Source organism: Macrobrachium rosenbergii, chromosome 9 (assembly GCF_040412425.1).
Source record: "Macrobrachium rosenbergii isolate ZJJX-2024 chromosome 9, ASM4041242v1, whole genome shotgun sequence".
Lineage (NCBI taxonomy): Eukaryota > Metazoa > Arthropoda > Malacostraca > Decapoda > Palaemonidae > Macrobrachium > Macrobrachium rosenbergii.
Window position 1 is genome coordinate 26,591,122 of NC_089749.1, and position 26,420 is coordinate 26,617,541.

Here is a 26,420-nt window from a genome sequence, read left to right on the forward strand (position 1 = left end):
TATATATATATATATATATATATATATATATATATATATATATATATATATATATATATATATATATATATATATATATATATATATATATATATATATATATATATATATATATATATATATAATATATATATATATATATATATATATATATATATATATATATATATATATATATATATATATATATATAATATATATATAATTTTTTTTTTTTTTTGCTTTTATCAACCCACGAGATTTGTTTTTCTTATTCCTTCCAGGAAGTTTTTGCTGAATTAAGCAGATCTTTTGTTCCTGTGATGGACCTTTGGTCTTCTTAGGCATTCTGACCCTGGTGGCATCCTAGTTACTTCGTCTAGATTTTTTGCTATCATTTGGAAGTTTAATGGGTACTGGATTTTTCAAAGATAGTCTGCTGCATAGCTTGTGAGTTCCAGTGGTCTCATTACAATCCCTGAGCCAACAGTTTGAGCTGTCAGACCCAACCTACTACCATCCTCCCCACCAGTTTTCCTGAGTATGCTTCAGATGAAGAGTTGTCTCAGCCTCCAGAGGTTCAGGTCCCACCTTATGGTTGCAGTTGAGCCCCTTCACCAACCTTGCATTTCTGCCAGACCTCAGTGGGTGTGCATCATTCTTTCAGACTCTTTTGTAAGGTCAGTTCAGTACCACTTTTGATTTCACTCTACAATTTCATGTGCCTTACTATTGAGAGGCTGCCTCAATTTCTTCAATCACCTTGATCCTACATGTGTAGCCCTTTCTTCTTGATCTCTGATAATGACTGATGGCCAGAGCCTGCTATGCGTACTGTAGTCTCTTGGTGCCCTGATAACACCATACAGTACTTTCTGTCACTTAATTTTAGAATGGGAAGCCCTCCTAGTTGGTGCCAGGCTTATGAGGTCAGTTGGTGCCAGGCTTATGAGGTCATGGTCAACAGCATTACTTATAGTTGTAGAAGGCCCCTCGAGTAGTACGCCTTGACGAGGTGAGGGGCTACGGGACCCTGGCCTTCGGGCCCGGGTCCTGACAAATCATCCTGCGTAGTTTTTGGTTTAAATGGTGCGGACATTTCCACATTCGTAAAATTTTACTGCTTAGGCGAGTCTGAGAAAGGATCGTTTTTTGGAAGCGGTTCTTATTCGAAGCTAATTGTGGGAGTTGTGGTGGTTGAGTCGCCACCTGATATGGTTTGGACCTAGGAGATGGTGATGGGATTTTTCCCATTGCTATCTTGAGGGCGGAACCATCTCCAGGGATCAACCCATCAGAATCCGGGGGGCTGCTTTTTGGAGGTGGGACTCTTGGCTTTTGTCCAGAAGCCCACCAGTATGGTTGGAGTGGGGAGTCAGCCCCCATTAGTGGGGGCAGAACTCCCAGCAGGCAGATTGGTTTATACCTGGGCCACTGCAAGCGTATTGGTGCTATCCTGAAAGGGGAGGGTATGGGGTGGACTGTTGGGAGTCAACTCTCACTTGTGCCATTGGTGGACAATGCGAATACCTGACTGATCCACGATACTTTCTTGATATAACCAAGTAGTTTTGGGTGGGTGGATGAGCCAGTTTGTGTGTGGTGGTCTGATGTGTGCATGCTTGGCATCTTGGGGTCTCTTCACGGGCTTTGGCAGTGTGTTGGGGTGGGGAAGCTGCGCAGTAGAAGCTGCCCGGTTTTCCTTTTTGATGTGCTGTCGGGGTCTGTGCGGGGGCTCTTGGGTGTCGGGTGTGCACTTTTTGGACTTCTGCATGTGGACTGGTTTAAATTTATGGATTTGTTTATTAGTTCTCCCTCCCCTGGATCCGACGACTTGACGGCACTGGCAACAACTTCTGGCATGAACATGGATACAAGCTTGGCTGTCGGACAGAACCAAACACTGCGACACCAGGGTGTTAGTAAATCTGGTGGATTTGATTCAAATAATAGGGTCCTTTACTGCACTACGGTAGGCTTGTCATTAGATTATGAATGTTTATACAGTGTAGTGAAACAATTTGGCAAAGTGGAAAGAATTAAATTAATTCTAGAAAAAGATAAGCAGTCATTTTCTGCTTTTGTTAAATTTTTCTCTCCCTTGGAAGCTGGTGAGGCACAACAAAGACTCCATGGCTACATTCTAAATGACTCAGTTCTTTGCACGAAAGTGTTTTCAGTGAAAAACTTAAATGATGAGCCATTTGATTTTACTCCTAAGACTGAAGAACATGGACCAGCCCCATGTACCAGAGCTCTTCCTCCCCCTTTATGGCAAGTTGCTATCTACAAGGAGGGAGGGAAAAATTTAATAAAAGCCGCTGAATGTATTGAGAGCAAGGTTGGTTCCATTCCCATTGGAAATTTAAAACGCTGTGGAAAGAACCTTCTAATAAAAGCTGGTAATGAGACTCAAGCAGTTCTGATATCAAATTTTAAACCTCCTGAAAGTGGAAATATTGAATGTATTTTATCTCACAGATTCATTAACACACTGAAAGGGGTAGTTTACTCAAAAGACTTGCATGTTTTTAAAGAGGAGGAGATTCTCCATCAATGTCCTTGTGTAAAAAAAAACTGAGTGGTGATGCAGCTATCCTTTTAACCTCCTTCTCCAATTACCTACCTGATACCATCATTGTTGGCCATGAGAAGGATGCAGGTTAAAAAATTTTAAAAGAAGTCCCAAACAGTGTCACAAATGCTTTGAATATGGCCACATTCAAAACTCTTGCGATAACAATAAAAGATGTCCTGTGTGCTCTGCAGAGCACGATAATTTTCATGAGTGTGAAGCAGCCCGATACTGTTTCCTATGTAAGGGTGATCACCCTCCAAATTCTAGGGCTTGCCCCAGATATATATCTGAACAAGAAGTGTTGGCAGTGGCTGATAACGAACACGTCAGCATTAGCAAAGCAAAGCGCACGGTAATGGGGGCAAACAAAGGTGCCAACTCTACCTATGCTTCTGTAATAAAACTTATGAAAAATTCCAGCAATGTAAGGCCACCAATAACTGCATCTGATAGTAGATATCACAAGCCTGCCATTCCTCGGACTGTAAATAATGATGAAAATCTCCAAACTGGTCAGAAACTTTTGTCGGCAAGTGCTTTGGAGTCCAATGCCAAAAATTGTACTTCCAAAAGCACAGAAAATTTATCTTCCAAAGTCGATACAATTGCCACCTCTATGATAGCTGCCGATTCATCTCCAAAAATAAGTGTGCCAAAATCAACTAATAATTCAGGAAGATGTTCTGAAAATACTTCAAACAAAAATAAGCTAAAGTAACAATCCCAATTAGACAGAACTAGTTCAGAGCCACCAATCGTCACAGCCACAAACAAATATAATAACAAAGCTACAATTACAACTACCAAGAAGCGCACAAGAAATGCTTCCCCAAATAATGATAGCTTTACAATAAAAACTTCAAATGGGTTCAGTGTTTTGGAAGAGATCTTTCCTCTTAGAAAGGTGGTTCGAAAAGTAGGTTCAGAACAAAAACATCTGAGTTCAATTCAGTTTTGCCGCCCTAAGACAAATAGGTTTAGTGGTGCACAAAATCACAGTAGAAATTCTGAACATCAGGATCATAATAAAAAATATGAAGATCAACCAAAGACCCTGAACACCAATTCAGATGAAAAGGGATTAAGAAAACAATCTCTTATAAAGGAGAATTTCCCACTCCACCCTAGGAACAGTACTTCTCCAAGGAGTGGGAAGTAGCACATTTTACCATCTTAGCGTTCAAGCTCAATATCCTTCAGTGGAACTGTAAAGGTCTCAGAGCCTGTACAGAAGACCTTAAAGTTTTAATGCATAAATTCAATCCAGGGATTATATGCCTGCAGGAAACAATGTTAGGCAACTCTGCTTATAATCCTGGACTAAATTATTCAATATTTAAATCATATCCCCCAACTGGTGATCGTGCCTATGGAGGTGCTGCAATTATTATTAATAAATCTCTACAGCACTCCACAATACAACTAAATACAACTCTACAAGCTGTTGCTATTTCAGTCATTTTGGAAAAGAGGATAACAATCTGCTCCTTATACCTTCTACCAAACCTTGCTTTTAACATTGGAGATATTCAGTCCTTAATTAACCAACTTCCAGCTCCTCCACTTCTCCTAGGTATTTTTAATGCCCACAACCCCCTTTGGGGAAGTCAGTTTTTAGACAGTAAAGGGAAATTAATTGAAGACCTTATTGACAGGAATGATGTTACCCTATATAATAATGGGTCAGTGACTTTCCACAACATTCATGATAATCATTTCTCTGAACTGGACCTTAGTATTTCTTCAACAAGTATCCACCTTGATTTTAATTGGTCTGTTAAGAAGATTTAAATGGAAGTGATCACTACTCAATCCATTTGAAATATGCTGTAAATGCTCCATCTGAAGTTTTACCTAAGTGGAAGGTAGAGGATACAGACAGATAATTTAAGTAAGGGTGTCAATCTAGATAGGGAGTTTGGGTTCTTTCATCCTCATCTAGATGCCTATGATTACTTTATTGAATCTACTTTGAAGAGTGCTGAAGGCTCAATTCCAAAAACAAAAGGTAAACCTTGTAGACCTGCAGTTCCCTGGTGGAATAAGACGTGGTATTCTGAGGAAAGTGACTAGGAAGTGCTACAGATGTTACAAAACTAGTAGCTCCCCTCAATCCAGTCTAAAAATGTGCTTTAGCCAAGCAGCAGCACTTTTATAAGAAAGCCAAAAGAGAACGTTGGCTTTGCTGTATTAATGGAATAAAATAAGGAAACTGCGTGGAAAATTTGTTGCGTCACCATTATCCTCATTAAAAATAAATGACACTCTAATCACAGATCCCACTGAAGTTGCCAATGAACTAGGAAAACACTTTTCTAAAGTTTCCAGCCCTAACAATTATTCTCCAGAATTTCAAAGAATTAGGAATTCTGAAATGACTCTGAAATTTGATTTGGGAAAATTTGAACCATACAAATACAAATTTTCCCTATGAGAATTTTGTGAGGTGCTCTTCTCAAGTCAATCCACAGCTTCAGATGAGGATACAATCATATATGAAATGCTGAAACATCTCCCAGATGATGCCAAAAAATATTTACTCAAGATTATAAACTAAATATGGGAAACAGGAATTCTACCTAAGGACTGGAAAATATCCATAATTGTTCCTATTAAAAAGCCTAATAAAGATGCTTCCCAAGCCACCAGCTATAGACCAATAGCTCTTACCAGCTGTGTGTGTAAGCTGATGGAGAAAATGATAAATACCAGACTAGTTTGGCACCTGGAAACCAAAGGATTAATATCGCCATTTCAATTTGGTTTCAGGAAAAACAGCTCACCCTGGATCCTTTGCTGAGGCTGACCAACCAAATCCAGCAAGGATTCGCCAAACAATGTCAGACCATCGGCATATTTTTTTACTTAGAGTATATTACACTACCTGGAGAACTGGCATCATGAAACAATTGCACAAGATGGGCATATGTGGGAGAATGACCAGGTTTATATATTCCTTTTTAACAGACAGATTTTTTAAGATAAGAGTGGGGAAACTCCCTCTCCCAACCTTTTATGCAGGAGGAAGGAGTTCCCCAAGGAAGCATTTTAAGTGTAACACTCTTTTCATTGGCAATAAATAGTGTAGTTGAAAAAATCTCGCCCTGTTATATGCTCACTTCTTGTCGATGACCTTGCAATATACTGCACAGGATATGATTCCTTGTCTGTATGTAAACATTTGCAAAGGTCTATTAATGCTATTACTAAGTGGGCTGATGACAATAGTTTTAAGTTCTCCTCTTCCAAAACAGTTGCAGTAAGATTTACCAGGTGCCAGCATGTGGAAGAGGTTCCCACACTTAGTCTAAAAGGGTCTAACCTTCCTTATGAAAATGAAGTAAAATTTCTGGGGATGACTACAGACCATAACTTAACATAGGCCAGCCACATAAATGCCCTAAAGATTAATGTTAAACAGTCTTGGAATATTTAAAGGTTGTTTCTGGATTTAGTTGGGGGACTGATAAGAAATCCCTTCTGAGGCTATATGACTCTCTGTGTCGAACTAAGCTAGACTATGGCTGTCAAATTTATTCCTTGGCTTGTAAAACCAAGCTATAGGAACTGGATGTTGTACACAACATATGGTTGAGAAGATGCTCAGGGGCTTTTAGAACTTCGCCTGTTGAAAGCATATACATCGATACAGATCATTTTCCCCTTGATCTAAGAAGGCAAGAGCTAGGGTTGCGATACGTGGCTAGAATGAAAAGTGCTCCCAAAAATCCCTCCTTTCCAGTATCAAAGGAAACAGACTCTCGACGTTTTTCTTGTGCAAGAGCGTACACAGCTAAATTACCTGACACTGCATCAATATTTACTGCCGAATTAACAGCCGTAGTCTGGCTTTTGTGTATCTATTGTCGGCATAAATCAGTCTCTTTCTGTTGTGTCCCTTCTCACGTGGGGATTTGCGGAAACGAGATGGCAGATAGGGAAGCGAAAGCTGCTAGTATTTTATCAGAAACCTCTTTCAGAAAAGTACCTTATAAGACCTAAAAGGTCCTATTAGATCTTATGTTTTAAGTAAATGGCAAGAAAGGTGGACTTCTCTTCTTCTTGCCAATAATAAAAATATAGAAATATTAGAGATAATATACTGCCGTGGTCTTCGTCATTCCAGCTTGACAGACGAACAGAGGTTATTTTAACCACATTAAGGATTGGGCACACTCGTTTAACCTATCAGTTTATTTTAGAAGAAAGCAGGCCTCCAGAGTGTGCTTACTGTGATGAGACACTAACAGTGGAGCACTTTCTGGTGGTCTGCCCGAGATATTTTAACCAAAGTGAAAGATATTTCCAGGGTAAATCCCTCTCTGATATTTTGGGAGATGAAGCAGATATTTCTGCTATCATCTCTTTTTTAAAGTGTATAACAGTTTTTAACAATAATTTTTTTCCTAATATATTTATTACATCACACAGAATTTTCATGACATTAAATTTTTTATTGTGTGTATATCACATCATTCATTAAACTTCATATTGGTCACATCATTTCATTTTATTTATTAATCATTTCTTTCATTGATTCATAAATTCATTTACCTTAACAAAATTTATTTTCTCTTCATTACGGCGCTCAGTGGCCTTCTTGGTCCGAGTGCCTGGGCATTTGTCCTAAATATCATACATCCATCCATCCTTGCGGAAGGGTCAGGATCTTTTGATGTTTGCTACTAAGTTGCAGATTTAGAGAACAACTTGGTTGGATTTGTTGCAGGTTGCTGAATGCTGCTTCCCCTGTGCAGTCTTTAGCAAACAGTTTGAACAATAGATGCTAAGTTGCAGGCTTGGTCTCACTTGAGCAAATTCTGTCTTCATCCTCAGTCACTGCTTCCTTATGTTTGAGGTTATCTAACTTCAGTGAGGTTATCTAACTTAGATTCAGTGTATGAAGTTTTCTGGGGATAGCTGGGGTTGCTGTTACATGATTTATGTAATCATTTATGGGTTACTTGTCTCTTTAACCACTATCTCTTCCTTACAGATCTCCTTCACATTATGAATGATATCACTCTTGGTGGCTGGGATTCTCATACTGCCTCTTTCCAATCCCTTTTGTAGCACAGTCTCATTTAAGGAATGATCAGTGCCTTTCCAATTTTTTACTTCAATGATCTGTTACAACTTCCATTAGATCTACAAGTAATGGCTTGACTTTGGTACTGTACTGCCTCACTAGTTAATCTTGTGAATTTCTGTTGGATGTATCACTTTACTTACGCCAGTCAGGTCATGTTGTGGATCACCTTGAGCTGCTGCAGATATATCTGTGAACTCCATGCCCTTCATTAGATCTGCCACTCCAGTTAATGGTTCCCAATTGACCTCCCGTTGTCTGGGAGATGGTTTTCCTTTTTTGCTCTTAATGCACTGCCTTCCATGAGCCAAGAGGTGCATCTTCTGATCATATGAGAATAGAATAGAATACTGTACAGAATTTAGGCCAAAGGCCAAGTGCTGGGACCTATGAGGTCATTCAGCACTGAAAGGGAAATTGACAGTAAGAAGGTTAAAGAGGGTGGAAAGTCAGATGGAAGAAAGAGAATATGAACAGAGGTACAGTAAAAGGAGTGAATGGGGTTGCAGCTATGGGCCAAAGGGACGCTGCAAAGAACCTTAAGTACTAGCCAGACAGTTGGTAACATGTTGGCCTTGTAGTCTCGGGGACCAGCGTTCTCCCTGTCACCCGAGACTAGCGTTCTCCCCATCAAGGAGCGGGTAGTGAGACTGTCTACTAGATGGTTACTGCCATGAGTGATGACATGGTGGGGGTTGGGGTTACCCGGCTGATGTCCGCCCAAAAGGCAACAGCCTGTGGGAGGACTGAAACCAACAACTTTAACTTGAACTTTAACTTTAATTGCCTACAGTGCACTGCATGAGGTGCACTGACTATTGAAGGAATTTGTGCTCATAGAAAATGGTTGTCAAGGTCCTTGTATCTTTATCTTGTGTTGACATCTCATTAGCAAGTCTAACGTGTCAACGGAAGATTGAGATATGATATCTACTGAGAGCTCATATGGAGAGGAGAGAAGGATTTACAGTTAACCCCTGCCTATTTGTGGTTCTGGATTCACGGCTTCACCTATTCACAGATTTTTTGTGAAACACATAACCCACATTATTCACGGAAAATTCACCTATTCACAGAATTTTTCATAGAGGAATACTCACTAGTTATTATATTTTCATATTTTTGTGACTAAATACATTTTTCATTAAAATTATTAAAATATGCAGGCATAAACATTTTTAGTGGGGATTTTTGGTGTTTTAAGTATCAAAATAGGGAGTTATAAGCATTTTTAGAGGGGGTGTCAAATATTCGCAGATTTTAGCTATTTGAGGGGAGCTTGTGGTCCCTTTGCCCCGCAAATCCTGGGGTCGACTGTAGTCGGTTTTCCAAGTACACGAACAAGTGAATGCCCCTTGAATGAGTTTGCAAATGGTGAGTATCTAGAGGATCAAGTATTGTTAGATTATGCCATACACAAACCTCAGGTACTTCCGGTCAATTTTACAGATATCTTAAAGCAAATGTTTTTCATCTTTGTGTCTTCCTTAAATGTAGGTCAACCTAATAAGTTTGTGATCATTCCGAATCTAAGGACCCTGGTGGCTAGCAAGTGACCATGGGCCATCTGCATTACCACCTAAAGGACTTGACCTTCAAGTCTGAGTGCTGACAACTCGTTGTTAGTTCCAGCTCGGCCAAGAAGCGGTATCCAAGAACACCATTTCCTTTGACCTCGTGTGACAATCAAACAGGCGTACTCCACAGCTGATGTTATGGATAACAGTACGTTCTGGGCAAGATTTTGCAAGGTCAGGGGCATTGGTCTGCCCTTCACATTCAGGAAGAATATCCTGTCGGACAGATACTAAGGATGGGAATGTGGTCATGACAGACCACATTCACCTCCCCTTTTTACCTTCAGGACATTGCCCATAGATCCTTGGACTCTTTTTTCCTTGGGTTCTGTGGTGGCTGCTCAGCAGTCATGTAGTTCACCCAGCTCCTCTTGAGGGACAGGTAGCATCTCGCTTAAGGTGTACGGCTGCAAAAGAGAGGGTGTATGTGGGACTGGCCTCCTACCTTTCTCTTTTATACTCTTCCTCTCCCAATGGGCAGAGGGACAGTTAGCAAGCCATCAAATGCTGGACGGGCATGCATGCAGGTCTTCTAGATGACTGAGTATCCTTTCTATAATCTAGCTCAATTTGGATTAATAGATGCAAGTCCTACCCTTTCTCTAGCAGGGGGGAGAGAGGGATTGACAATGAACAAACCTGTTGGTTATCTTTTGCTTTATTGTCCCCAACAATATGGGTTCATCCAAAGCTTTCTTCAAATCAATGATGCTACATCCCATTAATTCAAACGAACCAGAAGTCTGGCAGTTGAATATCACACATGTTCAACAGATCAGAGGCATGGGTCTCCTTCCTGTACTCTTACATGACCAGGAAGAGAGACCCCAGGTGAAGCGAACTACCAGTCAGTTCAGAGATTTGCTCAGAATCCTCCCACCAGTAAGTAAGTCTCCCATATGTAAAGACCAAAGGTTTGTATACGTGTAGGAACAAATGACAAATTTTTAAAGTAACTTGTATTTTTCCTAACATTCAAACCTAAGGTCTTTAAAGTCGACCTTTGTTATTCGCTGGGGATGTGTACCACAACCCCCCACGAATAGCTAAAATCCGCAAATACCTAAAACCCCTCAAAAAATGCTCAGACCTGCCTATTTTGATAGTTTGCTTAGAACTGCCTATTTTGATAGTTCAAACACAAAAAACCCATCTAAAAATGCTTATACCTGAGTATTCTGATAGTTTTAGCATTTATACCCGAGTATTTTAATAGTTTTATCACAAAAGTGCATTTAGTCACGAAAATTATATGAAAATAAAGTAATCAGTCAATATTTCTCAGTGAAAAATACCACGAATAGGCGAACTGTCCACGAATAATGTGTATACTGTATATGTTCCACAGAGAAATCCGCGAATCGCTGAGTCCGTGAATTGTGAGAATGCGAATCTGCGGGTTTACTGTACATAAATGGCCCACCTCTAGCCACCCCTCATTCTGCTACCTAGGCCAAAAAGTAAAGCGAATGCGTACCGACTGGATGGCAGGGCTTCCTCCCCTACCATCGGTAGCCAACTACCAATAACCAACTTGTTTTTAGCTAAACGGCCAGTTCCAGCTTGCACTGAAAGTAAATCCCAGTTAAGACTGAAGGTTTGTATGTTGGGAAAAATACAAATTACTTTTAAGAATTTGTCATTATGAACTTTGAAGGCTGGTGTGCATCATCAGACACCTCAAGTACCATGAGGATCCTGCTGTAAACCTGGAAAACGTTCCCTAACCATATACTATCCACACCTGCTTCATGCTTGTCAGGTTTCTATCAAGCTTCAGTAGTATGACTACTAAATTATCTGTATAAATGTTACCTTCAGTATGATTCACATGCTTAGTACGATTCAGAACCATAGTGCAGTATACAGTACAATGAAAAAAAATAATGGTGTCTCATAATAATTATGGAATATACAACATATAATCTACATAATAACATACAAGACATTTATGAAAGAAGGAAGAATTCTTCTTTGATTAATAAATGTCTTTTATTTCCATATACAAAAAAAATTTTGAACTACACTAAAGAACTAAGCATTTAAAACATTTGAATGATGAAGACAGAAGGCAGCACTTCCAGTATATTGTACTTATTTCCTCTTCAGTGCTTCAAAAATCTCAAGAATAGTGTTCAAACATATATGTAAATTAAAGTTAATATGCATATTTACTCAATTGCAAAGGGAAAAATACATTAAAAATTTACATCAACTGCCAGCAGGCAAGTTATAGTGGTTACTGTACAAAAGTAAGGTAACCCCAAGAGCTGTATTTCAGCTGCTATACTAATTGAAGTTTCCTTTTTCAGCTGGTCTCATTACAGACCACACACAGTTTGACTGCATAAACAGACCAGCATTTCTGTTGTCTCTGTCTTTTTTTTATTGTAATTTATCAAGTAATTGTCACTAACTTTATATTCTTTGAAATTTTAGGACTAATAATAAAGCTCTTTAACTTTTATGGTGTTAATGCTAAACTTTTATATGCTGAACACAAAGTATCCTCGTCAGACACTACCATCTTTGGGGGATATAATAATGATGGGCTTATGCTTATACAAAATTATACAAAATCCCTCCAAATAACATTTCAGTTAATGTCCTCCCATATTTTGTTCTTTTCTTACAAAATTCTGACTTTTGCACAGAAAAGTAGTTTCTGGCTGTGCAAAGATGAGTGCATTGTATTTATACAGCACAGGTACTTGCTTATTGTTTGTGAAGGTGAGGTAATAAAGTCAATGATAGAGAGAACCATCATAGTTCAACTCAGTCTCAGCCACATAAACCCATCTCCTTGCCTCAGCTCCCTTTAGCCCTAACCAGAGTTGCAACAAGAATTGCTGAGTAGCATCCAAAGATAACCACAGGCATGGGTAATATTTTGATTACTCTGAGGTTAGACAGGAACTGAAGCATTTAGACTATCATGGCCACAATGCCTTGCACGTTCATGGCTGCAGATCTGATAGTGGTAAATTACATGACAGTGAAACTGTCATCATGGTGATGTCAAAATACTTTACTGGTTGGATGAAAATCTCCAGATTAGCTTTTAAGATATAGAAAACTACTTTGTCCTGCATTACAGTAAATTAAAATAACTACTGTATATCTATACAGTACATAGAAAAATTGTAATTTTATATATACAAAAACATCTTCTCAAACAAAAAGCATTGCACTTAACAGGTCACTATAACATGACAATCAAAAGAATTCATCAAATAACGAAGAAGTTACTCCATACCTGTTATCCAGCAACATTTCAAGAGGCGTCTGTAAATTGATATATGGTGGCAGCTGAACAGTCTCTCCAACTACTTCCCATCCTGCAGCTTGCATAACAGCTCGGCCACATTCATGCTGCCACACACTTTCTTTGAAGATCTTATTAGTTATCTTCAACAATCTGAAGGATATCAATATTATTCAATCAGCAAAAAATCAACTGATTTTGTTTTATAGTTAGGCTACATCTTACCTTTAAGCATAAAAAATTAAATAATTTTCTTTACTAAAAATTATCTGACATCCAAAGTAGTAAGATTATTATTTTAATACAGTTCTGTACTTATCATACATGTTCACATGGAACATACCAAAAAGGCCACGTATTGCTAAGCAAACTATCAGTATGTTAAAGAGATTAAAAAAAGGGCAAAGAGTTACACTCAATAGTAGAGTTCTGATACAAAATAAGTCAATAAAAATAAACAAAAACATAAATAAATGTAAGCAGTGGAATAATTTAATAAAATTTAGACAGAGGAAAATGGTATTTCATATTAGAATCAAAACATCCCCTAAACTGTGTCATCAACAGCCACAGTTCTACTACAAATAAGGGCAAGGAATACCACAAGTAGCCTACTGAGTACCATCGCTTTGTAGAACCTCAACCGAAGATCAGAGCTAACCAAGCAAAATAAGTCAATAATAGAAATTCATCTCTGAAATGAAGTCAGTGGAACGGCCCCGCAGGAAAACTTCTCATGATGGTCTAAATCACATTTACTATTGGGACATATGAGAACCTACCACTTGAGCAGACTACAAATATCCCATCTAGAAATAAATGAACTTCAATTATTGTGAAACCTTTACATGAGTTAGGAGAGTTCTGAGGGTTATCCTGTCTTTCAAAGGGCCTGATCACATATAAAAAAAATTGTAAGTATTATGCCTATCTTCTGATCCTAACATAAAAACAGGTTAACCAAATGGGCATAATGTTTTAAGTAGAATAATGCAATAAAGAATATTCGCAATGGTAAGCTTTCATAAAGGTACCTGATAACCAGTAGCATCAAACTGCAAGGGTCTGCCAGAAACACAAGGTCAAATCTGTGAACTCAAAGAACCTAGGGTTGCTTTAAGAACATCAACAATCTAAGGGAGCAACTACCTCAGGAATGAGATGGTTTCTATGACAAATTATAAACTTGAGCCAAATTATCCAAAAACTGATATGGTCCACAAGTCACCTGATGAATTTCATCACTATTCAACCATTTTTTATTACAGCTCATGTAAACACACACAAACATAACCTTCTAGCTTCATTAGCACATGTAAATAGTTCATGTTTAGACAATAGGCTCCATGGTAAGTAGCCTATATGTAGTACATAAAAAACATTGTGATAGCAAAATTGATTGTCCCTAAAAGTAGTAGCAATGAGAATCAGTGAAATTACATAATTTACAACAGATCTACACCCAGCTGAAGTTCCCCTCGCATAGGGCAAGGAGGATAGCCTCATACAGTAATACTATCCTGCAGTATGACCGACTACCTGTTACAAATAAACTAGATAAGCTCTAATAAACATGACAAGGTGGAAAACAAGACACTGAATAACAAACAAGGCACTTGATCCAAATACCTTCTCAGTAATACAGATCATACAGCAAGGTTAAGAAATGAGAAGGTGAGAATGTTAAGTTACTCTAACAGTAAAAGGGCATCATGCAAAAATGTAGGTCTTCTGGAAATATGAGTCATTTATAAAATAGGCATCATGTACATGTAACAGTTGCCAAAGATCCTAAAAGAACTTATTGTATACTTAACATAATTTTAACACAGAATTCGTTAAACTATGGGCATTAAGAGAATAAAACATAACTATATAGTCATGACCATGTAAATGCTACACCCATTAGACACTGAGAATGTGAAGAAAAACAGAACGTGCTATGAAGAGAGTTGCTTTATTTACATGAAAGAGCATGTGTTGCAAAAGATATCATGGCTAAATATACTATACTGTACTGTCAAGATAATTTGTATTTTTCCTACATATACAAACTAGCCTTTTATAAAGCGATATTCCTAACAATAGCTGGTAATGGCTGTTGAAGCCTGGTAACAAGGTGGTTAATTGATGATAAATAGAAGGGTGGCAAAGTACTGTCCAATAACCTATAAATCACCAGGCTCTTTTCTTTGGCCATCACGGACTATGCAGGTCCAATTATGATTAAAGGCTCTGGTTACTACATCTCTGAAAAATACAAATCCTAAAGATTTGGTATTTGTTCCCAAGTGAAAGTGACTGGCGCTGTTCCTACCACCACCTTTACATGTCATTTTCTTGGTCAAGATGGGCAGCTCAACACAATGATGTAGAGGCTGATGAGGCCTAAAACCACATAAAGCTTTCCATGAAAAACTGATCTCAGGATGACAAGTACAGTTCAGTATCGATCAATACTATCATAAAGGGTGCAGATAATATTACTCTATTCCTGCCCACCAACACCTCATTTAAGATGGAGAGGAGAGTGTCAAATCTTTTGACCCAGAGCTTTAAGATAAGATGCCCTTCAGTCACACGCATTGGCTCAAGAGTGAGTGATGACCCTTTACTGCATTGACTAGGAGGAGCTTGTCTCCATGAAGGTAGATGAGGAAGTCAGCAGTCTACTGTAGAGTGGCTCCAACTGAAGAGAAACCCCTTTGACAATGCCAGTCAAAGAAAATGTGCTATTTCCTGAGTTTCATGGATACTAGAGACCTCTGGAAATAATGGGATATCTGCATCATCCTTCAAAAAAGAATCTCTCTCTAGCAAGAGGAGCTGGATTAGTCTCCATCCATGAAGGCAGAGCTACTTCACACTGGTGGTACCTCATCATATGAGGCTAACAGAAGAGTGAATCATCTGGGGTATCTCTCTCAGAAAAGCCAACAGTTTGTGGTCAGTGGGGAGCCACTATAGCCATCCTAAGCCCTGCATGACCAATACTCAACTGATCAATATGCAAATCAGGATGAATGAAGGAAACAGGTAGATGTCCAGACTGATTTTAATTCATTTGCTTTACGAAATCTCAACTGTCAAACCAAATACCAGGTAACTCTGGCCATTCAGTGCTTAAGACAGCAAAAAGTGTGAGTTGGGCAGCAAGAGAAAGAGATCCAGCAAGTAAAGGAGATGTGAAGTACAATTATCTAAATGTAGAACTGGGAGAAAACCCCAGCTGCACTAAGAAGTAACAGTTAGAGGTTGGACAGCAAGACTGAAGAAAGGAAGCAGAACAGAGGTAAAGTAAAAGGCTAAGATATGGGTGCAGCTAGGGACTGAAGGAACACTGCAAACACCCTTTAGTAATACCTCAAGTGCACCAGGTGAGGTGCACAAATGGCACTGCCCCCTACAGTGTACGGTATATGTCCAGGTGGTCCCGAAGATGCTAAAAATGTCCTCCAGAGCAGCATAAAGGTCTGAAATGGGAGCGAGTTTTCAGTTTAGCCATGTAGCAAACAGGTTAATCACAGGTGTTCTCAACAGTTCAGGCAGCCTTTCTGTTACAAGAATGTAGAGACCATTGCATCCCTACAACATGCCCCTGGCAACTGACCTTGTCTGCCAGTACATTCCAGCTTGGAATGTACTTGCTTGACAGCTTGATGGCATGGCAATCTGCCCACTCTTGCATCTACCTCACCAACTTTTAGAGGAGCATGGGAACAGTCCCTGTCTCATTATTGACATTAACTACTTCAAATGGTCCATCACTTGATCTAGAAATGCTTGAAGGGCTGGCAATGTTGCTTACATCTCTTAAGACTGATGTACAGCTGAAGATCATCTTTTGTCCAAATAACTGAAACAACTAGGTCCTCTAAGGTAAACCTCACTATCCTTCAATGCATCTGAGAATAGAAGCATCTATGGAGGTCGAGAGTTCAGCAGAACTCCAACAAGGATGTTCTATCCACCAGTCGAGACTGTCTCACTTCCAGGCTAAGGGTACAGCGCAAGCAGGTGGATCACTGGAGGCTGAACTGTGCTGCTTCGGGCACTAAAGCAAACACCAATGGAAAAGCCCATGTGGAACAAGCTTCTCCAAGGATAATGGTAACAAGTTTCTCCCAATCTCTGTCCTAGAGCAACTGTGCCTCTGAGGATGCAAGGCCCAACCAATCACCAAGACACTGCAAAGGACATATCCTGTTAAAATGTACCCAAACAGAAACCAATGTAAATGCCTGCATGAACACCTGAGACCTTTACCAGTTCAAACCACAGTGCTCTTGAATTGTTAAACTGTCTCTCTGCAAAAAGCAGAGATACTTTCTGTGCTTCCAATGGATGGGTACCTAAATTAGGCATCCTTGTGTACAGAAAGCATGAAGTAATCTTCTTCGATGGGGTCCAAAAAGGACCTTGTGGTTTTCATCTTGAACTAAGTCTGGCAAACAAACTTGTTGAAGGGAGCGAAGTTAATGACTGGACTCTGATCTCTCATTAACTTCTCCATCAGAAAGAATCAGCTGTAGAAGCTGGGGGACTGGTAGTCTGTGAATTCCAGCACATTCTTCTCCAGCATTGCCTTCACCTCTCCTGACAGGTAGACATGAAAATGGAGCTGTCTGCAAGATGGGGGGGGGTACAGACCGTGGTCCTTGAAACGTAGTTTTAAACCATACTGTAGGTGACAGAATAACCAGGGCTCCTGTCACAGCAATACTGTCCAGAAGCATGACAGACATCCCCCTATACTGTATATGGTAGCTGGAGAGGGTGACTAGCTACCTGAGAATCCCCCTGCCTTTGTCTTCCTATTGCCTCCCTTTCATAAAGGGCTGGAAAGGCACTGAGACCTCAGAAAAGAAAAATAAACTCCTCATCCAGGTTTTGAAGACAACTATGCCTTCCCAGTACCTGATGCCATAAGTGGCGTCACCCCCAAAGGCTTGGCTGCAGTTCCCTCTGGAGTTCTGGAGGACTTAAAGTAGACCACATGGTGAACCAAGGTATTCCTGACTGTTAGAATGCCTCTTCTCCACTGTTGCCTTAACCTTACTCTTCAGATATATACCAAGGAATCCTACACTGATAAATTTCTCAACACAAGGCTAGTCTTATTGAAACCTATATTTTCCCCAGTCTTTCAAAGAATATGCATCAGTGACAGCAAAGTTGACCAATGTGTTCAAACAAAGGTCATGCCTGAAGGGAACCCATGGCTCCTGACTTGGAGAAATGAAGGATGTCCCTTCTACTTAGAGTTTCTTCTAGGGGAGGTGATTCATTGGCCCACAAGCTGATGATTCAAACTGCAGGCAAGTAGCCTTTTATTCCTCCAGCATGTAGAACTTCCGCTGGAGCATCAAAGGTAGGGGGAAGCACCTTGGAAGCCATAGAATCTTCTCATATATAGATCAGATGGCTCACTTGTTCCAAGACCCTCTGGCAAGTGAAGAACAAGACAGTTAAAATGATATTCTCATCCCAGAAGTGAACCTCAAGCTTCATTCTATCAACAAAATCAGGTTCAATAATGATGCAGTAGTCGCTTCCCTGAGACCACTACGATGAGGAGGGGGAAGCAGAAGATACATGCTTGCATTTCTTCACCTAACTCTGTCCACAAGTCTTTTTCTTCTCAGCTACTGCAGAAGACACATTAAGACAGAAAGCAACACTGGAGGAGTATGGCCTGTACTTGAATACCATGGGGAGTATCCCCACAGGTGAGACAAATGCTGCAGGAGGCTCGACAGAGGAGTTCATTTACAGGAACAGCAACAAAAGATGAATCACTCAGAATACTGAATGGAAATGCCTACCAGTACTATAGCGAAGGCACCAACAAAGCATTGGCAAGAAGTGGTGAATCATGAATACACATCACTGTCTCACCTGAGGGGAATTTAGTATGTGCATTTGAGTCAGCACTGTCAGAGAGCAAAGGTTGGTCCCTACACTCACGAGGGTAACCCCATAGCAAAAGAGAGAGAGAGAGAATGAAAAAATTCAGTGATATTAAAAGAAGTTGGCTTCCATCTTTTGGCTTTCCTTCACTGTTGCTGAATCTCTCCACTATGGAGGAGACCAGCCAGCATACTCCTGGCACTAATGCAGAATAATATAACTGGATACACTGACATACATGATATAAAGCTGCCAAGCACCAGATTATGTCCTCCTTTCATTATTCACTTTTCGTGTTCACAGCCATATTGAACAAATAAAATAAAAAACTTCCGTAAAATAAAAAAAGATAAAAGAAATTTCAACTTAATGGTCAGTCAAACTGTAGCAAGACATTTGGACTGCAGCCAAACAAAATGTGCTTAAAAATGGCAGGTGGGTGAGGGTTCCCCCCCAACCTTTACCCTCCTACCACTACCACCAGTTAACTTCCTTGTTACCAAGTTTCAATGACCAATTCCAGCTTGCACTAAGGAATACTCCTACATAAAAGGCCTTGGTTTGCATGCCTCTAGGAACAATTTTACATTGATATACTGTGTTCTTTAAATAAAAGGAAGAATTTTAAGCTTAAAATTTGCTACCTCATAGTTAAACTAAATGTACCTAGACTAACCTGTACTTAGGTTCATCAGGAGTTTTCACAACATTACCAAAGATACGAATCAGGAGCTCTATACATGCTCTCCTTTCTTTGGATGGTAGATCATCAAGTAAGACAAGTGCTGCCTCTACTTCTGCCATTTTTCTGTAAAACAAAAAAAAAAATAGAGTATTGCAGCAGTCTGAACTCATGTGGCAATTATTCATAATTGTCAACTGCAAATTTTCTTGACAAAATAAATGATTAATCCCAAGTTGCATTATTAGCTGTGATTGTGGCAAATCTTACACGAATTTCTCATTCACTGGTTCATAAGACTCTGGTAAAAGAGTAGTAGCAACAAACTTATGTGCTACCACAGCTTAACTGTACAATGAAAAATACAGGCATAATGTTCACTGTTGTGCAAACACGTATCTTACATGTCTTAGACCACATTTTTGGCAGTTACAGTTACAAGACATTTAATCATTTAAGTTCAGTAACTGATGTTTGTAATAGTGAGCTTCCCAGTTACTGGACCAGATCCCACTGCTTCATCTCTTAAATTATGGTCCAGTACCGGTACTGTGTATGCAGCCCAGTCAGAAAGACTGGGATGAAATTTAATGTAAAATAAATATTTTAATGTCAGGAAACACCTAAAATAATTGTAATTTTTCATGATGCTCCATGCGCAAAAAATATTCCATTAACACCTTTTCATCTGGTACTGCAATAAATCAAAATTATGATCTACTAGATGTATACCAACATTGGTTATAAGGATGTTGCCACAGAGAAAGGATGAGCCACTACTCAGATCATGTACCTGATGTTCAACTCTTTACTATATCTAAACACTCATGCTCCCATCACTGAACACAAATACCAAGTAGAAATATGCATCTGCACCTTCACCTTTTTGCAAGAAGATATTACAAAAATAACAAGATTACTTAGAGTAGTGCTGGAAGAAAGAGGGATAGAAGGAGTCATCTTATTTTTCATCCTACCTTTCACCTCTAAATTTAAGTGAGATACTGTTCTGTTCTGGTGGCCACAAAACATTTTGTGCAGCCACCACAGGTCCTAAGGAGACAGTATCGAAGGACTTATAGGTGAACCCCTCACATTTTTCCAATGTTTAACACCCACTATTCATAATTGATTGGATAATAACAGGATGATTATTAAAGTCTGATATTTGTCTCTCAAATGTCATGGTCCAACATTTACATCACACCCTCCAGTTAAGAAGCCAGTCTGCAAAGGTTGGATAATCCTCTCTAACAGATACAGATTTGTATATTAGCCATCAAAACTATTAGAAAATTATGATGTGTTCCCACAAAAATGCACTTCACATGTAGAAGAGCTAATAGATTTCCTTGTATTAAGCATGAGGTTTGAAGGTACCCTTTAAATGCTTTGTGGTATCTACACTGTGTCAATAACAACCCAGAAAGCTAGTACAACTAATGACAGGTGCACCGTAGGCCCTTCTTTGGCTGAGTCGGTTGAGCTTCAGACCATCATTCGATGGGCCGGAGTTCAATTCCCGCGGCCGGCTGATGAAGAGTTAGAGGAATTTATTTCTGGTGATAGAAATTCATTTCTCGCTATACTGTGGTTCGGATTCCACAATAAGCTGTAGGTCCCGTTGCTAAGTAACCAATTGGTTCTTAGCCACGTAAAATAAGTCTAATCCTTCGGGCCAGCCCTAGGAGAGCTGTTAATCAGCTCAGTGGTCTGGTAAAACTAAGGTATACTTACTTTACAGGTGCACCGTGCATTTAAAATTATACACAACATAGAAGATAATGTCTTTAGCGGGTGTTAAACAAGTCCAGTAACAACTGAGTTACAGTACACTTAAGGTCACTGCTGCCCATCATATGAGGATGTTATGGTTAGATCACACATTATGCATGCTGTACAGCAGACTTCCCACCACCTTGGAAGTTCACACATACAAGAACTGAAAAATATGCTGAAATTATGTATGGAATTTGCTGAGTTACTTATCTAGCGCAGCTGGCATTCTTGTAATATGACTAAGCATAATAAAAGACCATACTGGACGGCAAGTAAAAGAGAAAGAACTATTATTTAATGTGGTGCATTTGGTACCACCTGTCTGGTCAACATCAAAGTCAAAGGGGGATTAACAAAGAGAAGGACCTGCTTCAAGAAATTTGATAATAAGAACTTTATGTATATGAATATAAATATTATTATTAAGATGTACCCCTAATCATATGGAACAAGCCTACAGGAACCAGTGACCTGAAGTTCTAACTTTCAAAGAGTATGGTGTTCATTTGAAAGAAGTTACAGAAGATAATGGGAAATACAGAAAGAAGGGACCAGCTACTGTATTAGAAAGGAAAAAAGGTAAATTACAATAATAGATAAACATAAAAAATATAAATAAATCATGAAAATACAAGGTGAACTGTTTTAAAGTACTGTAGTAATGCATTGCATCTTTGCTTGAATTTTTAAGGTTCTAATTGCACAACATCCTCAGGAAAACTATTCCGCAGTCCAACAGTGTAAGGAATAAAAGACTTCTGGAACTGACAAGTTGGACGGCAAAGCACATTTATTACACATTGATGCTGCTGTTCAGCAAATCTGGTCATCTCGGCAGCAAAAGAGGATCAGGGATCAGTTGTGATATCAAAAGTTCTCTGTTAAAATACAGCTTATGGAAAATTGACAAACAAAGAGACCAATGGTTCAATTCATAATTACTAGTATGAGGAAACAGAAACCACAAACCATTCTATCCAAGAGATAAATCTCTGGCAGAAGCAGACATCCACACCAGAGAACAGTATTCTAGAAAAGGATGGACAAATGACCTAAAACTGGTTACGTATACAGTACTGTAATACCTAACCTCCACACAGCATCTGCTGAAACTTTATTAGGTGTTTCTTAAAAGTAAGATGCAAGTCAAAAGTTAAATCAAGCATAATCAAAGTTTCAGACGGATTCACCAGTCCCATCCACTTGAAGGGGAAGATGGGTAGATAATCAGTACAGTATAAGGTCTACTGGTCAAAAGTGTTTTCATTTTAACGTAGTTCAGTCTCATACCCCATCGAGTACACCGTTCACTAATCCACTCTATGTCACAGCTGAGGCTAAAGGCAGCTTCATTTCTCTTAATTGGAGGCTTTACTACATCCACAAGCATTGTGTCATTGGCATACTGAACAATCTGGTTTTCTATGATAACAACCATATCACTAGTGGACTCTAAAAATAACAGCAGACCAAGAACACTACCTTGTGGAATATCAGACATGACAGGTCTTGATTCACTACAGATCCTATCAACAGCAACTTGCTACTGCCTACCTATAAGGAAATCTTGAAGTAATCCTCAAACATATCCACCCACTCAAGGATTCTGAAGTTTAAAAATAATTACCTTATGATATACTAAATGGAAAGCAGAACTAAAATCTTTTTGAATTTACCCTCAAAAACTGTTCAGGGTTCTTTTCCAAATGGCATGTCAGATGTAAATGAGCATCACAGATACCTAACTGCTTCCTGTATGCATGTTGACTATTAGCTAACAGTTTTTGGGAATCCACATTATTGTAGAGTGGCTAAAAAATATGTTTTCTGCAACTTTGAAGAGCACAGGAAAAATAGAAATTGGCTTGTAGTTACTGCGGTCTGCAGATGAGGCACTTTTTGGAACAGGTACTGTATTACTAAGCTTGCTCTCATCAGCAAAGATACTACATCAGCATAAAAATCTAGAGAATCTACTGAACTTGGGAGACAACACACTAGGTACATTTAAAAAAAAAGGGGGGGGAAGAAACCATACGGACCATCTTCCCAGCTATTAAGATTATCAAGAATTTTCTTAACATCCCTAGAGTGAAATACAAATGTTATAAAAACAGGTTCAGGATAACATGTTCTCAGCTGACTGCTTATCTTCAAAAGCTTGATGAAGCAGTTCAGCCTTTTCCTTATTACCAGTAACCAATCCACCATCATCTGTTAGTGGTTTGGGAGGTGGAGGAGACAAGCCTGACCCAAAGATAGATGCAAATTTTGTCCACACAGATGAGTCCGAGTTATTACTTCGAGTTTCCTCTTTAAAGAATTATTGTATGAATGGCAATACAAGCGCTCTCTTCTTCAATGGTTTTTGTTAGTAATGTCGTAATCAGTCCATCAATGATAAGCTTCAGGCTTAACCTATCAATGAGGAGAAAGTGTTCCTTGAAACATGTATCCAATAAGCATTCATGAATAGTGGTAGAGTAAAGAAACTTTAGAATACACTACCTTAACATTCTCCTCCACTACAACCTGTGGGCATGATGGGATAAAATAACATATCCTTGTGAGATACTGGTCTATGGGTACACAACCAAATTTATATTCATAAAGAGAGAGCCAAGGAGTCAGAGAACAAGTTTTCTACTACTCTAGTACAACCTGAGAACTTTGATAGAGAAAAAGATCATATCCTTGAGGGATAGTGTTCCTAAAGTCACGTACAGGCAGTTCCTGCTTACCGGCGGCATTGGTTAACGGTGTTTTGGTTTTACGATGCTTGGGTAACGACATCGTTAACCAGATTTTTGGTGCCAGTAAGTGATTTTCGGCGCCAGTAAGCAGCTCATCGGCACTGTTAAGCAATTTTATCGCACTGTTAAGCAGTTTATCAGCGCTTATGGCATCGTAAACACCATTAATAACCATTGCTGTGATGTTCTGGTTAACAATGATCTTTGGTTATCAGCACTCGGCTGGGAACGGAACCCCCGCCGTTAACTGGGGACTGCCTCTACTGTAATTAGTGAGTATTTGCAGAGACAGATGTATTGGCTCAACAGTTTCTAATCCCTATCCACTACATCCTGAAGTCTTTGCAGAATACAAGAGTATAAATTTGTCAAGCTTTCCTACCACAGTCAAAGAAGGCTAGTTGAGGAAAACCACTGGAATGCATTACTCGTTGGTGTAAGGAACTCGACTAGGTGTCACCTTAATAGCAAAAACCACTGGAATGCATTACTCGTTGGCATAAAGAACTCAACTAGGTGTCACCTTAATAGCAAAAGTAACCAAGATGGCCTTACTACCAGTCAAAACTCATCACTTTGTGTTTTCCTGGGTTATGAAAGACTTGGACCTATAAAAAATATTGAAGAACTAGCAGAAAGATGTATTTCCCTTTCTTAATATTGATCATCTTTAAGATGGGCTCCCAATCCTTTTTAAGATGTCCATGAACAGCAAAGTATATATCTGTTTCTCTGCTCAGTGCTAATTAGTACACCTAAGTAAATGATATTCTCTTCTGTGCAACTATGGCTGATGGTGACCACATATTAACCTTCCTCCTAGAATACAAGAAACTTCAAGGATATAAGATTTGGTTTCATGCAACAGAGGATAAAATTCTCATTCAAGTACAGTATGTTGAATCCAAAGCTAATCAGTGTACAGTATATAAAAATAAGAGTGAGCATGAATGATCTAATATATGATACAATCAACATCATGAGCACCTGTGGAATAGCAGACAGCCTGAAGAAGTTATGAAATTATAAAATCAAACCCTCCATCAAACAAAGTTAAGGCACTTTCTTGATGCCTTGCAAGTCATCACCAGTAGATATGCCTCTCTCTTGTAAAAAAAAAAAAAAAAAGTATAAAATAGTTCAGGGGGACTAAAGGCAAAATTTTACACTTGGATCATAATTGGACCTCCTCTCTTCTACAATTTTCATGGCAATAAAGGTGAGAATTCTTACTGAATTAAAAGGCCATTGCATTTCCAACATTCTTTAGAACCAACTTTAACTATTGTCCAGAGACAGATTTTTCCAACTGTCAGTGATAGAACATGAAGGCTACTAGCTAGGTAAAATCAGAGATGATGGTTAAATGGGATATTGAAAGGATAGTGAAGAACATGTAATACCTTGGATTCCTCCTATACCTGGTCTCATCTCTGCTTAAAGCGATTAATCTTCTTCCTCAAGCAAGAGCCAGATATAGTGGCCCCTTCCATCTTTGTCCCTTTTGCTTGATAGTCCATCCAAATCAACATGAACTTTTGGTAAAGATGAGAGAGCAATGAAGTATCCAACTAAAAAATTCCTCTTGAGCTTTGGGTTTTATTCTATCTCCTGGGACATGCAAGGGAGGTGAATCAAAAGAATAATGGCCTATCCTTTTTATGTGGTGATTCAAGTAACAGAATGGATGCTTCCCCTAAGGTACTCCTTGCATATATCTAAGCATTCTTCAGTGCTACCATGCATTTGACATAAGTCTAGCTATAGACACTTGTATCATTTCTTGATCTTGTTACCCTATCACTGTACAGCCATCCTTAGCCTTGTTCTTTGTAAAGCCACTTAAGTTGATACTATATGTCATATTAAAAAAACACCAAGAATAATTGCCTTCTTTGGTTTACAGGTGTCTTGCTACAGACACCTTTCATTTGAGTTGGCATGGTGTGTATAAGCTGTATTAGATAACTAAAGATTATTCATGTTATCATCAGTTATGAAGGCACTCTAAGAAACTAGAAATGGAAAGATATGCATAAGTGTCACCCAGAATCTTCTTGAAGGCTCTGCTCACCCTCAATATGGATGAATGGTAGTCAGGATGTAAGCATAGGCATTGGCATAAGATTATCATTCTGCACCATAAAAGATCAAGATATAACACCTAATGAGAAGAGTGTGAATTGTGTTATAAAAATTAATAATAACAAGGTTAAGGGTATAATTGATGAGTTAGAAATAAGATGAAAATAGAAAACAAAAAAAATGAAATTTTTATGATAAAATAAAGTTTTATATATACTTACCCAGTAATTACTGCTAAGAGTTTCTACTCGAATGGTAGCTTAAATTTTGAAATTCGCTGTGGCGATTCTTTTCTTTTGTGTAGGTGACAAGACCCCGCCCACTTTCGGGTTAAGATAGAGGAACAACTAAGCCAGTGGATCAATTTATTTATGCAAAAAAGTCCATGCGCGGGGAGGAGGGCAGGCTCCATCCGTAATTACCAGGTAAGTGTATATGAAACTTTATTTTATCATAAAAATGTCATTTTTAATTACTGGTTAAGTATATATAACACTTTATCATAAAAATGTCATTTTTACATAAGTAACTTACCCAGTAATTACTTAGCTGATTCCACAGTGAAAGGTGGTGGGGAATCTTGGACGGTAAAATAACAATCTACGTATGAAAAGTTAATGACCTAAAATAGGCTAATATTAAGACAATGTTTGTTGCTTCCTTACCTGGCGAGACAGCTGTGCAGTTACTGCCTCTGGTTGGCGCCCACCTCAACCTGTAGAG

The 26,420-nt window shown here is 38.9% G+C and overlaps 1 protein-coding gene across 1 annotated transcript in view; it reads right to left on the reverse strand.

Annotated features, from left to right (window-relative positions):
• Positions 1–26,420, reverse strand: part of LOC136841633 (uncharacterized) — an 88,355-nt gene that overhangs the window by 42,926 nt on the left and 19,009 nt on the right. Inside the window, exons 2-3 of the mRNA XM_067108754.1 lie at positions 19,075–19,206; positions 12,480–12,641 (exon numbers count right to left, since the gene is read on the reverse strand). Coding sequence (XP_066964855.1) covers positions 12,480–12,641; positions 19,075–19,206 — 294 coding nt within the window. The remainder of the gene's footprint in view (positions 1–12,479; positions 12,642–19,074; positions 19,207–26,420) is intronic.